Source organism: Platichthys flesus, chromosome 17 (genome assembly GCF_949316205.1).
Source record: "Platichthys flesus chromosome 17, fPlaFle2.1, whole genome shotgun sequence".
Lineage (NCBI taxonomy): Eukaryota > Metazoa > Chordata > Actinopteri > Pleuronectiformes > Pleuronectidae > Platichthys > Platichthys flesus.
In genome coordinates this window covers 13,249,027-13,264,177 of record NC_084961.1, presented here as the reverse complement: position 1 = coordinate 13,264,177, position 15,151 = coordinate 13,249,027, and the positions used below count along the sequence as shown (strand labels likewise).

General features: G+C 42.0%; 1 protein-coding gene across 2 annotated transcripts in view; it reads right to left on the bottom strand.

The window, feature by feature from the left end:
* Positions 1-48: 48 nt before the first annotated feature.
* The window catches only part of col16a1 (collagen, type XVI, alpha 1), a 66,315-nt gene continuing 51,212 nt past the window's right edge, over positions 49-15,151 (bottom strand). For both annotated transcript variants that reach the window (XM_062409830.1, XM_062409831.1), the window contains 28 exons: positions 13,706-13,759; positions 13,401-13,520; positions 13,103-13,144; positions 12,907-12,978; positions 12,513-12,557; positions 11,343-11,387; positions 8,797-8,850; positions 8,647-8,700; positions 8,466-8,519; positions 8,330-8,374; positions 8,163-8,216; positions 8,043-8,078; positions 7,893-7,955; positions 7,723-7,794; positions 7,553-7,606; positions 7,351-7,395; positions 6,214-6,258; positions 5,950-6,003; positions 5,272-5,325; positions 5,130-5,180; positions 4,817-4,906; positions 4,638-4,673; positions 4,478-4,522; positions 3,222-3,416; positions 2,966-3,029; positions 2,614-2,787; positions 2,463-2,540; positions 49-1,519 (listed from right to left, as the gene is read on the bottom strand). In XM_062409830.1, the coding sequence (XP_062265814.1) occupies positions 1,326-1,519; positions 2,463-2,540; positions 2,614-2,787; positions 2,966-3,029; positions 3,222-3,416; positions 4,478-4,522; positions 4,638-4,673; positions 4,817-4,906; positions 5,130-5,180; positions 5,272-5,325; positions 5,950-6,003; positions 6,214-6,258; positions 7,351-7,395; positions 7,553-7,606; positions 7,723-7,794; positions 7,893-7,955; positions 8,043-8,078; positions 8,163-8,216; positions 8,330-8,374; positions 8,466-8,519; positions 8,647-8,700; positions 8,797-8,850; positions 11,343-11,387; positions 12,513-12,557; positions 12,907-12,978; positions 13,103-13,144; positions 13,401-13,520; positions 13,706-13,759 (1,989 nt within the window). In that variant the 3' untranslated portion in view covers positions 49-1,325. The remainder of the gene's footprint in view (positions 1,520-2,462; positions 2,541-2,613; positions 2,788-2,965; positions 3,030-3,221; positions 3,417-4,477; positions 4,523-4,637; positions 4,674-4,816; positions 4,907-5,129; positions 5,181-5,271; positions 5,326-5,949; positions 6,004-6,213; positions 6,259-7,350; positions 7,396-7,552; positions 7,607-7,722; positions 7,795-7,892; positions 7,956-8,042; positions 8,079-8,162; positions 8,217-8,329; positions 8,375-8,465; positions 8,520-8,646; positions 8,701-8,796; positions 8,851-11,342; positions 11,388-12,512; positions 12,558-12,906; positions 12,979-13,102; positions 13,145-13,400; positions 13,521-13,705; positions 13,760-15,151) is intronic.

Genomic DNA, 15,151 nt, shown 5'->3' with positions numbered 1-15,151 from the left:
GTCCGAAGATGACGACAAAACTACTACAAAAAAAACACACATTTTCAATTCTGCTTTCAAAATGATGGTTTTCATTCTCAAATGATTCATACAACAACATATGTAAGACACAATGACAGTGAAGCAACAGATGCACAGGTGGAGTGGATGGATACACAGTTAGACAGCTGAACGGAGCCTTGTTTTTCTTGTGTCTGCACAAAATGTGATGCATTACAGTACCTGTGGTAATTGGGCTCAATAATTGCTCCTGTTATATTCTTAAACAAGTGCTGAGTGAAGTGGACAGACGGCCATTACAGCTACTTTGGAATACCAGATGAGATGAGGTGCATTTAAATGGCTTTTTCTCCACAAAGGCCGGAGTTAAAATGAGCAAAATGTACCAGAGCAAAAAAATAATTACAAAAGCCAATGTGCTTTCTCATGTAAACACAATTTTCTTCTATAAATAATTTGTCTCTTACTGAACACTTATTCCCTTTTGAAAGCTTATAGAAAAATATCCCGTGGCATTTTTTTGTCGCCGTTGAACCACTGACAATGAAAAGTTAAATGTTTAGCCATGCATACGACTTTTATCAAATCCTTTGAAAAGTATCAAAAGCCACCATATATATAAATATAAATATATACAAAACAGTCAAAGGAGGGTATGAATGCAAGTTTGCGACTTCTTCTGTTTCTACAAAAACCGAAATACCTTTCTAGGGATATCCTCTTACAAGTCATATTCAAATATGTATCACACCTCGGGCACAGAGACAGAATATGAAATGAGCGGGATGCAATCCAAATGGGATTCAGTGACAAAGGAAGAAAGATACGAGCAGTGGAATCAAAGTGCTACGATAATTGTGTGTATTCTCTTCCTGCAGATTTAAGACGATAGAGAGAAAAAAATAACAGAAGATGCCAGAATAAATCAAGGAGAAGCAAATACAGATTGTGATTCTTGTCACTTCCCCTGGGTTGTTTGAAAATGTACAAAAGGAGTGAAAACATAGGGAGAAAATAAGAGGCTGTAATAAAGCAATGAATTGGCTTTCACAGGGAAAAAGAATGACGCGATAAAAAAACAAGCGCTGCTGCGTTGGCGTAGACCTCGGTTCCAGTGAGGCCCTTAAAACGAAATTGTGGATTTTTGCTCAGAACTACAGTTAAAAAACATGTGCATGGTTAAAATGTATACAACTCAAATATAACAACAACAGCCGCTCCTTTATTTCATCAAATTCAATAACTTTGGATCATGGTCTTTGGTATTTCTGTCTTGTCCGTAGTGTCTTTGCTTCTGTCCCCCCTACCCTTCTCCTCCATCCCCTCTACCAGGGACCCTTCATAGGTGGGCCCTTGGGGCTGTACTCTACTTGATGGCTCATACAGTCTGCAGGATTACACCGGCCATCATTTCCCTTTGAGCCAGGCTGACCAGAAGATCCTGGGATGCCTGGAACGCCCTGCTGACCAACAGGACCTGGAGGTCCCATCTTACCGTAGCCAGGTGAGCCCGGCATTCCTGTAGGAATCAAGGAAAGAGGAGAATTGTCATAAAAGTGCAGCTGTCCTGTTTCTAAGGAGGCAGAATTAGTAAAAAATAATTTACTTTTTAGCAAAAATCAATACAATACATTCTTTGCGTATCTTGGCTTATGTATTTTCAGGTACTTTTCCCTTTTACTCTCACATATACATATATATTTACACATATATCAGCATTTTCTACAATTTCTACTTACGGTAAATACATTATTTTTATTGTGTAACACATTTACATTGCTTTTCAGAAGTTCTTTCTCCACCACTGCACACATTTGAACATTTCAAAGTTTTATTTTCATCTAAGTCTGAGTTAAGCTGCAAATAACAGAAATGAGGGGGTAATCCACAAACTGAAGGACTTTAATGTTCGTAATATGGGGAGGAGAAACACGCCGAGTTCACACCAATAACTGTAGATGATGTTATTCATGAGGGAAACATGTAACATTAAAATCCGAATTACAATCCTAATGTGAGTGAGTTTGCTTTTTCAACTAAACATGAAATCAACTGCTGGTGCTAATTTGATAATTTAGCAAATGCTATCGCAACTTTGTGATGATTAAAGCTTCTCAGATGTTGATTTGATTGATTAGCAGCCTGCTAATTTTTATTTAAGAGAGTTAAGGCATGTTGCAGAATTACCTTCATCAGGCGAGCAATTTACTAATCAACAAAACACAAACTTTTTGAAGTAATTAGCATCGTTTATGTGATAAAATGTTAGTAAGGGGCTGAGCATCAGGTGCAGCTAACATGTGTGTCTAGAAGGCAAATACGTAAGTGTTGTGCTCACACAGAATGTGACAGAAATAATAACTCAAATGTTTCAATGTTTCAACTTTTCTATTAAAATTTGCGAAATACTGCACTCGCTGATGGCTTTACCACGTCACTTAAGTGGGAGTGGGCTACATTACCTGGTGCTCCTGGAGGTCCTACATCTCCCATCTCTCCAATACCCTTGTCTCCCTTTTCTCCATGTGGTCCTCGAGCTCCTACAGGAAAAGAATCACATGTTTTAGCCACGTGACAACACCATCGCCAAGGTGCTATGAACGAAAGGCTTACCTGGGGGTCCTTGGGCTCCTGGTCGGCCTTGTCTGCCTATCTGCCCGGGGTTTCCAGGCGCACCTGGGTTTCCGGGATTACCCGAAGTACCGTCTTTCCCTGGGGGCCCGGGGCGACCTGGGGATGCCACACTCTCTGGCATCTGCATGCGAGACATGTAGTACGCCATTCTCTCTTGGGAGAGGAAACATGCAAAGGGAAAGTTTTCTCAGGTGTCAGGGCTGTGGTGTCCCATAGGGAAAAATTACAACTATTTGACAGAGAGAGATACAAAGCTGGAGATAAACATTGCTTTGGTAAAGAAACAACAAACAACAACAAATGACACCAGCAGAGATAAGCTCGTCCCTACCATCGAAGATCTTGATGACCTGCTGGCGGATGAAGTTTTTGACTTCATCATAATTAACTACAGCCTGCGAGAGGACAAAGGAAAAAAATGGAGAAAAACAATATGGCAAACATTAATCAAAGCGGATAATTAGAAAATTCATTATTTACAGGAGCAGATGGAGCCAGCGAGCGCCTCCGGCCACCACGCTTATTAAGCTGATTAAAAGTTAAAAATAACATAAAGATCAGGCTACTGTGCTGGTAAGGAACCTTACATCATTTCCTGGTGTACCCGCAGGTCCAGGGAGCCCCGGGGTTCCCGCTGAGCCTTGGCTTCCCCTCTCCCCTCTGGGTCCGACTGGGCCAATCATGGGCTGTGCATCCTTGGAGTGGTATCCTCCACCACCAGGAGGCCCGGGTCTGCCTCGCTCACCTGGATTACCTCTCTGGCCTGGGGCCCCAGCTTCACCCTGGAAGGCAAAATGGAAAATAAGTGGATAAAAGCAAATCAGCTATTTTACTATTACTACTATAGGTAGTTTTTTCAAAAGACTGGATAAAAGTGGGTATTCATTCATGACAGCCCCCCCAAAATTTAAGCCAAAATTTCTCGATTGCCCTCTAGTGGCCGGCTGCAGTATGGGTCATAAATCCCTGGCTCCTTCATGTAAGCAGTGGGGATATAAAACAAATCAAATATTTTGGGCTTCATTTCCTGATAGTGGGAGGAAGTTATCCATTGGTTTTCATTTACATTACTTTGTACGATTACCCTTGTTTTAAAAAAGGAATAAGCCCTTGAAGACAGCTTTGGGGCCACATCTATATCACTTTCCACTCAACCAACAGAGCCAACTCTTCAGCTTGTGTAAATATAGCCCAGAAAAACAGCGGCAGTACATTAGAGACAGTGATTTATCGAGGACAAAGCAGCCCATAATGGACGTCTAATGTTTACACGTCACAGACAGACAGGCGGCCCTTGAAATAGAGAGGACGCCAAAGAATAGAGGAGTCCGTTCTTGTCTTTCTCCTCTGTTCTCCTCCTCGGCGCGGCTAAAACCCTGACAATGCCGTCCTGTCAGTGTGACAAATAGCCTCATCTAGCATCTCCCCTCGTGCTTAATAGTATTATCGCAGAGGCAGGAGAATAACTTTATCACTGCAACCACCTACAGTACAGTAAGCCTGCGTCTCAGTAGAGGTCCAACAGGCTCTGCAGCCACCAATGGCTCGCTGGCAGCCCCCAGGGGTGAAGTGAGGTGAGAAGTAAAGAGGGTGTCGCTGAGGGAGTGAGGGTTTGTGAACTGATGAATGTGTTTAGTGCGGCTGCTGAGAGGGCAGAAATGGAGTGAGCGAGCATGTTCAGCAACACAGTGCGACGACCTGAGTCTCCCCGTGCTGAAAGCGCGAGAAAAAGGGGGCATCTTGCTGCATTCAGATGGTCTGTGGAGGTAATGGATGGTAAATGCCAGGCTTGTCAGCACACACACTCACACCCAATCATAATGTATTGTTCTGAGCTCTTTACCTTTTGACCTGTCTGCCCATTGTCCCCTGGTAGCCCTGTCGTTCCCTGTCAAAACAAACACAGCAATATCCATCAAGCAGTGAAATATACACATCCCCTGCATTCATCTCTCTCCATTATCCTTTAATAAGGACAAACACCACACCCGCACATTACTCACATCTTTACCATCAGCACCATCCGTGCCTGGCTCTCCCTGAAAGACAAAGTCAAAGCAGGAGAAAAAAGACAGGTTACGTGAGATATATTGGCATGTAGCAGCTTGGGAGGAGTTTAATTAAATGTACTTCGTATTAGGGGCATTTATCTGGAAGTGGACATATGTTGAGAGTCACTAACCAAGGGACCTGGGTGCCCAGGGGGTCCTGGGGGTCCTCCCATCCCTGGCAGACCCCTATCACCAGCCTGGCCCTTATCTCCCTTTATACCCTGAAACACGAGGGAGAAACATTTTTATAATTTAAATTAAGTTAACACGTTCTCATCTCTGGTCATTTATTTCAGAATTAATCTGAAAGCATTATTTGTGACTCTTTGGCCCCACTTGTTGATCTTTTGACTTCTGAAACAATTCATTTCCCCCTTTCAGAACAGTTAAAAATGTAATGAATCTAATTTAATTTTGTCTTTAGTTAAACAGTGTTTCTCTTACCAATCCTGATGGACCAGTGGGTCCCGGAGATCCAGCTGGACCAGGGGATCCCTGGTTGTGAAATTAAACACACTCACCATTATTCATATTATTTTATGAAAATATCAGACATGAGTGAGATTCGAAAGGGCAGTGAACTTACAATGTTGCCGGGGGATCCCGGTCGGCCTTGAGTTCCTGGGGTACCAGGATCACCCTGGAAAGGTCACATATTGACTTTTTAGGATCTTCAGGGTTACACTGACTGATATATATTTAAATATTTATTTATATATGTAGTCTTGCTTTGTGATTGTATACATACAGGGGGGACATGCAAGCCCAAATTCAAGGGGGGAACATGGGGTGGGAGATTTAAAGTGATCGTAAAAAGGTAAATAAAGAATAATGTGTATCAAAATGTCAACTCATTTACTATGTAACAAATGTCACCAAAAACACATCTCTAACATATGCAGGGAATCATGGAACCTTCAAAGTAGGAGTATATTTTCTCATGGGCCGAGCACTTCAGGAACCCACAGTGCCCCACATGTTTCCTCGTGCAAAAATTGAACTGCAGGGAGCAGGATTAAATCTGCCCCGACTGAGGTAAGGCTGGGGGACAATGACATTTTCTGTAACTTAATTTAGTTTTATTCTGTGTGTGTGGCAAACAGTGGAAAATAATAAATATATGGTATGTAACTACACATGTTATAATTCTTCATGTCAAATAATTTAAAAAGTCAGAGGGGGCTCTCTGTGGACATAGAGCCAACTGTGTACATAAATTACCTTTTTCCAATAGAGGTAAATGACAGAAGACAATAATATTCACCTCATGTCCGGGCCTGCCTGAAGCTCCAGGGGGACCTGTGGGTCCAGCCTCACCCTGAAAAGATGAGGAGGAGATGAAAAGGTAGAAATGGAACATGAATGGAATGCATCGCATGTCAACAAGTAGAGACCCAAAACAGCAACACGTGTGTAGATGTGATCTGGATTAAACAGCTTGTGTTAATGAACAAGCATCGGGCAGATCCAGCGAGTAGACAAACCGACAGACAAGGTGTGATGGTAAAGCAATGAGTTGTTGGCTGACCTTCTGTCCGGGGAAGCCACCATGACCAGTTTTCCCTTTGAATCCCTGAGGAGACACATCAAAGAGCATGAGGTTGGTGCGCTATCAAAATTCACAAAGTTGAGGCTGCCAGAGCACAGGCAGATGTGTCTTTGAAATCCTGAACACCTGCTCTCGGGTAGAACACAAACTGAGATACGGAGAGCAGGAGAGAGGACTAAAAAAGAAAAGAGGGGAGAGGCATCTACTCCTCTCTCTTCAATCTGAGTATGAATTTACACAAGACAGAGAGCGAGAAAGATCTTAGAAGTGGATTGGAAGCTCAGAAGTTTCCAATGGGCTCACATCTACCTAATTAACAAGGCTCAGTAGTGATCGCACATGCCCATGTAGGCTGTAGGTGAGGGAAGTATCATGGACTATGATACTTGACTTGAATAGGAAGCTGTTGAGGAAACGATACAACAGTCAGGAATAAAGATGATCACAGCTGAATGGTTCCAGACATGTAATTCCCAACCTGAGGGTCCCACAGGGGGTCACAACATCACCTCTTCTGGGTTGTCAGATTGTTGGGGAGAAAAAAATATTAATTTAAAATGTAATTACCTATTTTAGACTGTGATTTTGACCTCTGTCAAGGAGGTTAATACCTGTCCATTTGTCTGTTAACTTGCAAGAAAGATTAGCCAAAAACTACTTACCACTAATTTGGTAGGTCAGGGAAGACATAAAACAGGTGATATAAAGGATACAATTTGGCTTATTTAGCTATTTTTATGCAACTGTGGGACTTTGAGGGTCTACTACTAACTAACAACAGATATTAGGTATTAAAAAATTAACTACTGATTATTCATTTAAACACTCAGTACTTTGTACATTTAGTTCAGAGCTGATTATGTGTTTATATAAATATATATATTCAAATCTGACCTCAGAAGTAAAGCAGCGTGGCTGCTGTGTGCAGGCAGTGCCCATCAGATGCAAGGCCTTATGCAAGACGGGAAGGTTTGGCTTCCCTTGAACATAGTTCTTGACTTATAAACTTGATTGTTATACAGTAGAGGTCTCATGTCTATTTATACTGTTGTGTTTTCTGCACTTGATCGATGGAGAATCAAATCATTCCACGTCAATGTTAGAGGTGATACTCACTGGGATTCCTCTTGGTCCTACTGGGCCTGCAGGTCCCATCTCTCCCTGAAAACCAAAATAATGAATAAATAAACAGTGTCAAAGGTCAAAGATTGTATTCACGTGTTTCACTGTGCACACACACTGTAGCTTTACCACATGGTGCGTTTGCATGTTCGATGTGTGTGTGTGTGAGTGGGTGCATGCCACTCATGTGACTTACCCGCAGCCCTGGTTTACCGTCTTTACCATCCAGTCCTTCAATGCCAGGGGGGCCCTTTCAATGCAAAACAGACAAACAGAGTGAAGATGAAGATTCTGAGCAGCCCACAGAGTTCATACATGTAAAAATGTCATATACGGGTAATAAACAGCAATATAAAACACATGTACCATCAATCCTGGAGAGCCTGGTGAGCCTGAGGGTCCTGTTGGTCCCTGAGAACCTTGTGTACCATCGTTACCCTTTGAAAATGGGATATTTCAGTACAATGACTCATATATTTTTGGAGTGCAAACCAAAAAAATTGAACCAGCTGCAAAGCCTTATGTTTAATACTCACTTTTTCACCTTTGAGCCCCGGCGGGCCTTCCCTTCCGCTCTTGCCAGCAAGACCTGGTGGACCCTGAAATCAAACACAGAGATATGCAGAGGCCCTGCACACACTTCTAAGGAGAAATATGCAAGAGAGAATCTAAGTACATGTACATACGGGTGATCCTGGGAAGCCTGGTTGTCCTTGGAAACCCTTGAAATAAGCGGAGCGAGACAAATGTGTTTCCAATTGTCATGTTTTTCTGTTGTGTGTATTGAGCCTGTGTTTTGTACATACCGGTTCCCCTTTGCTACCTCCTGGCCCCGCTGGTCCTGTGTCTCCTTTAATGCCCTGCACACACAGATTGGCTCAAATGATTAAGGAGTTGTTAAACTTTGAAATGATGGATGATGAAGAAGACGAGTGTGGATATTGCTGAGGGGAATTTACGATAACACACTGACCTGCGAGCCAGCCTGTCCTTGGTACCCGGGGTTACCAGGAGGACCCTGCGCAGGGGAAGGAAACATAGTGGGTAATATGTGAACAGGAACTGTAGGTTTATATTTGTGACATAAGAGAGATTGTGCAGTAGCTTACTGATTCTCCTTTCTGACCACCGCTTCCTGGACCCCCGCGTTCACCCTTCAGTCCCTGGTAGGAAATACCGGCAGTAAAATCAATGTCAGCTCACATATCAGTGTAGCCATCCATCTATTCACAATAGCTGGACATTCATTGTCAATCCCACAGTTATAATGAGGAGTCGAGAGGAACTTACAGGCATGCCGGGCGGTCCCATGCTTCCCGGGTAGCCCGCTGTCCCCGAAGGGCCCTGAGGTACAGATCATCCAATCAATCAGACGAGCAATTATTTTTCTCTTTCCACGTTATAATTTTTGGTGTAGGAAGATAATTGGCAGATAGATACCTGCTCGCCCTTCAATCCTGGGAGGCCGGGTGACCCTCGCTCGCCCGGCTGACCCTGAGGACGGCAGGAGGGAAGAATGATTAGGAAATGAAGGACGGGATGTGATATGCATGACAGGAGGAGAGGTAGCCCCACCGCCACAGGGTGTAAATGAACCAAGGACAAGGCGAGTCAATATCAAAGGGAGGAGGCAGCTAAGAGGCTCGGATCATCTCCCCCGGGCAATGGCTTCATTCGTTTTCGTCCCTTTGCTCTACACCTCTAGGAAGGGAATTCACCTCTGTGACGGTTATGACCACAGGGTGAACACTTCCTCCTCTGTCCAATTTGTTGCAATTCTTATATAAAAAAAGATCCTGATTTCCAGCATCGTTTCTCTTAATCTCTTATTCTCCTGCAGATTTAGAATTGTCAAATCAATTCTGCCTTTAATTATTCTTGTGAATACAGCTCCCGCAGAACCGACTCATGACATTTTGACGGCCGATATCTTCTAATAATCTGTTAATTTGAAGTTAATATTAATAAGCATGTGTGCGTATAATCTGTCGTATATCGTCTGTCGCCTGGCAACAACGTCTGCAAGCTGAAGACAGATGCAATGATGTTGGAGAAAAAGAAATGAGAGAAGTTTTGAAAAATGCAGAAAAATGTAATAATGTCAGAGGGAATTAAAGATACTCTCATAAATGTGAAATTGCTTTTAGATGGTGGAAGCTGGGGTTGTTTTTCAATTTAATAAAATTAACTACACTTTAAAAACCAGTGGACATCACAGTGAGAAAGGACATGTTTACTGGAGAGAGACTATAGTGAGAGTGATATAATCAAGATTAAGATTAAGATGCATTTATTAGTCCCAAACACATGTAAGGGCACACTCATGCAGGTAGGGAAATGTAACCTCTGCTTTTGACCCATCTGATGCAGGACACACAGAGCAGTGAGCGACCATGTACGGCGCTCGGGGAGCAGATGTTGGGGGAGTAAGGTGCCTTGATCAGGGGCACTAGACAGGGTAGGGAGACTCTTGAATTTTTGGACAGATCAATCCAGGTTCGTCTTTTGTAGTCTCTCCATGGAGTCGAACCAGAGACCTTCTCTGCCCATAGTCCAAGTTTCTGCCACTAGACCACCGCCTCTCCTAAAATGCTAAATTGAAACTAATTAGCTGATCATTGTGAGAAACTTCACACCGCTCAACATTCACCCCCTTGTTTTCAACAAACACTACAGACACACACGCAGCAGCAGCAGCTAACTCCTGCCATTAGGTTCGACTAGTTTGCAAATGGATTCCACGCGGCGCTCACGTGGCTCATCCATTTACAATCTCCATTCTCCCAAAACAATAAATCTCTATGAGGAGGAAGTGGATGGGGGGGGGTTCTGGCAGCACAGCGGCTCCACTCTCAATCACTTAGACACGGGAGTAATTGAACAAGTGGTGAAAGAGACAACCAAATCATTTCCTCATCTGAAATAACTTTCATTAAAGACGCACAGAGAGAGAAGGCACGGAGGAGGAAGCAGGAGAGAGCAAAAATGAGAGAGAGAGGCAGAGATAAAGATAAAGACATTAATATCTGATGTTGAAAGTTACAAAGTATATTCACTGGAGTACTGTACTTGGTTATGGTTTTGAGCTTTTAGTACTTTCAATATTATGATAGTTTAAACTACTTATTCCATAGCATTTTTAAACTAAACAGTTAAGATCGGGAGCGGATGTGACAAGTTAGATTTCCTTTATTACTATACTAAAGTATATTTTTGTACTTGTTTATTTTTGTGTCTGTACTTTTCATAAGATTGATTTCGAGGTTCGTTTCCTGTTTACTACATATACCAACATATATCTGCACTTTCTACTCCGCGACATTTTTTAATCAATAATGATGTTATTAGACGCCGCATCCTGCAGCAGCAGCACTCACTGGTGAAGAAACATCAAAACTGGATTCTGAAGAGTCCAACTAACACTCTAATAATGATGGAGTAGAGTATATTTGAAAAGCAAGCACTTAATTACTTTTACTCAAGTATAGAGGTTAATGTCTTACTTTTAATTGAATAAAATGTTTGAGTGCTGCCTCCATCACTGCAGGTAGGCTGAGTTATCCAATGTTTTTAAGTATTTTGACATACATGTATCAGTGCTTTGACTTAAGTAAAGTATCAGAGTAGTTATTCCATTATTGATTTAAAGATAAGAAAAAAAAGGTCAGAAAAGTCAAAACTACTTGAAAATAAATTGCCAAATAGCAGAACTTAGAAATGTCTTCTCTTCAACCAAATGAATTAAGCACCTCTGAGATTTATCTTGAAACCCTCTGCAGATTGGGAAGTGCAGAACTTATGTCATTAGAAGCAGCTTTACTTTATCCAGCTACAAAATCCTATGTACACATTGTAACAACTACTGTAACAGAATACTTTGACACATGAGCATTTTTACTTCAGTTAAGGATCTGAGTAATAATCCCATTACTGATTAAAGAGGAGAAAAAGTTGAGAATTAGGTTAAAAGTGTGAATGGAACTTACAGTTGAACCAGATGGGCCTTGAGGACCTGGGAAACCAGGAGGTCCCTGTGAGCAGAGAATAGTTACATTAACACTTAAAAACACTTGAAACAAGATAAACAGAAAAATTAAAGCAGGATTCAACCTGTTCCAAATCATTGAACGCTGCATTACAAGAAAGCTCATATGTGTAAATCTGTGTTGAAATGATTGTCTGAACGTTTGTGAGTGTTGAGAACTTTGGATGACATGTTCAGTCAGACCAGCAGGGGGCTCTGTGAGCTCATGGAAAGTGGCAAACAGAGATTCTCTCCAGTCGCTTCTTATCTGCAGCTCTGAGAGAGAAAAACTCTGCAGTGCTGCTATAAAATCTTAATCAAATCTTTCCCCTCACAGAAGTAAACAAATTGTAAACAATCATTCACAAACATCTTCAGATGATTCGTTCAGTTAGTAATGGATGTCATCAAAGTGCCGCAAAACTTTTATCTTTCCCTTTTTTTTCCAAATCTGCAGATGCGAGCACATTCAGGCCGCAGATGGACTTTTCAGGAAAAGAGTCCACATTGCAGCTTTCTAGTCTTACAAAGCAAGCAAAAGCAGAAAGTCGATGAACATTAGATGGGAACACTGGGTACATAAGAGTCTTCTTCAGACATGAACTCCGTAGATTCTCTGCTAACACATCTCTGAAGTTTCAGATTAAGGAGGTGCAGAAGGAAGAGGCAGATATTGATGTAATGTGTCAATATCTGCAAGGATTGTGTATTTTTGTTTACAGCACATCGAGACTGGGGTCGGCCCTTTTCACCAACAGCTCTCTTCACGTTGGTGTCTTCTACGTGTGTTTTTCTCTACTTTTTAATCAGCTAATTGTATTCTTATGTGTTTTCATTTCAACACATCAGGCCCATTGCCATTAGTGTATCCTGCAGAGGAGAACACCTGTGAATGTCAGGAGACTCTATGGAGTTCAGTGCCTATCTGAAAACACCTGAATCATTACCTAAACAAAAAAGGTAAAATAAAACGGGTTCTTGGGAGCTTAACTTGTCTCCCAGCTTTCTAGTCTTGCCATCAACAAGTAAATATGTCTCTTCAGTTAAAATGTAACAAACATATTTAGCTTGCTTCGCTAAAAGTTAAATGGATTGATGTGGAAATAGGTTGAAGTTCAAGGTAAAGTCTCACCAAGTGTCCTGGTGCTCCGGCTTGGCCTCTCTCTCCATGTGCACCCTGTGGTGAATAAACACAGAGAAAGTTGGACAGCTGTACAGTTGTAAAGATATACACACAGGCAGACAAGCAGTACAACTGATTTAAAATGTTGTAGCTGATTGCCACGCTTTTTTGACTTTTGGGAAATTATTTTTGAAAACGACTAAATATGTTTTAAATCACGTTAATGAAGTTTCAGAGTGAACTCAATAAAAATAGGCCTCGGATACACAACAATTTAATGCTGTGGCAGATTGGCTGTCCATGAGAAAACACTTTCCTCTCACTACCCACTCATTTAACCCCCCCCTTTTTCAATAATGTGTTTTTATATGTGTACTCAACAACCACAAAAACCCACACTCACTTGTTCTCCTTTTATTCCTGGTTGCCCAGGTGTTCCTGGAACTCCTGGTGGTCCCGGGCGCGGCTGGTCATACTGCGTAATAAGACAAATGAAATAGCAGGAAATGTGCATGTGATTCTCCATCATTGTGTAACAGTATATGAATGTAAGTGTTTGTGTTTCACGTCGACAGAATACGACAATGATCTCAGCTGACCGCTGGTTGTGTCGCCTGCACCGTACGAAGTCTCTCCAAACACTGTAAGCAGACATCAGAGCAGGTTATTAGAGTAATGTTTCACTGGCGGCGCCATACTGTTTCAAACTGACGACTCGTAGAAAGCCATGCTCACTCATATGAAAAGCAAAAACCAGGGGAAGTCATCATCCATCAAGGCACAACAAACACAGTGGCTGCGCCATTAGAGGTATTTCATAACATTCTTGATGTGGAGAATCGTATCGTGAGAAAATGCTTTGACAAGAAAGAAACCCAAAGTCCCTCCGAGGCTCACCTTGTCACAGCTGTCCAATGGGGTTGCGCCGGCCTTGCCCTCATCACCTTTCTCACCCTTGGCCCCAGACAGGCCGGGAACCCCTGGCAACCCATGGGAACAGTCGCCCTCACATTTTTCCTGCGTTTCAGAAAAACACACAGACTCGCACATGTAAACACCAGTCAGCCATAACAGCACAAAAGATTGTTGAGGCCGATCAGTGTAAATGTAGATGCACACACAAGCTGAACAGTTTTCATAAGAAAAACCCGGCAAAAAATGCAAAAGCACAGAAAGTCCCAAAATATCACTGATGAACTTACGTCACCGTCTACTCCACCTTCATCTTGAGGCAGCTGGTGTTTCCTGTTTGGGTCCTACACAAGGAGGCAGGGACAAGGAAACTCAATTAATATGAATTATCATTATACTAAAGATAAAAAAAGAATCAAGGACTATGCAAAATTATGAATATCAGCTGCTTTTGACACATTCAGGAAACAGAAACAATGTTCTCCAATGACATTATACCATACACAGCTTTTCTAAAAGTTCAGATTTATTTTATTAAAACTAACAGGTCCATGCTTATCCCACAATTCTCCAATATAAGATTCTTATCTGAAATTACAACGAATTTTATCAAACATAATACTGTTTTGGGAATTTCTCAGAATATTTTCACTAACAATATATTTCATTAGGGGGAAAAAAACTAAACAACCGTCTATATAAACTGTGGAAAGCCGACGGTTCAGTGTTGGAGTGTAACAAATGCAAAAAAAAAAAAGAAATATTGGATAAACCCTGGAAAGAGAAACAAAAACCTTGGCTGTAAAACTGAACTCAAATTGTTTCAAGGGCTCAAGTCTGCATCGGGAAAGTTTGAATATTCAGAGTGTCGCCTTGAGAAGGATAAACAAAAACCTAGAACTGCTTCTTCCAACACACAATCACAACCACAAAATAGATGCAAATGCCACAATAAAGTTACTTTGTCTATTTATAGTGAGCTCCAAAATAAAACTGCTAACTCCGTGTGGCCAATCACATCCACTGAGAACAGCGGTCGCTCCCACTCAAACCAGTGGGACCCCTCTCCACTGAGTGTCTGTCAATAGCACCTGGCCTGGTTTCACCGTCATTACAGTTCCATTTGACATTGTTCAAGCTGGAGCCATTAGTCAGAGAGGCCAGTTCTAGGCCGCCTGAAATTGGCCTCGCCATAGACTCACCCGAAAGGTTCTCTGTAATTATGTCAACGTGTGACGTTCACTCGAGCCATTTCTCTAAATTGCGACCTCTGTGAGCTTTCCGAACAACATGCTGCAGTGTTTCAAAGACTAAGCAGTTTTGTGAAGTGTTCTGAGACGTGCAAGGCCACTTAAGGTGAAATTATACCTCTCTGGCAATAAGACCGAAAAAGAAAAGAGGCATAGAAGCGTTTATCTACTGAAGCCAAAACCAGGTCCGGACAAGTGTGCAGTGCGATTTTGGCAATTCAAATTTAGGTTTACAGGTCAGAAGTTACATGGCAGTAAATCACTTCTTTTCACCTATGAATCATGGATGTATTTCAATATACAGATATGGTTGCTTCTACAGGTAATGCTGTGTTCACCTCTAACATTTAAGATGCTGCAGTTCCTTTTAGACACGCCTATGTTCAACTACACAGAATTTTCAGTAGCTCAATTTCTCTGCACTTTAATTCTGGCGTTGAAGGTTAAGTTCCCCTTTGAGCTCTGGCTAGCATCAGCATTGATATT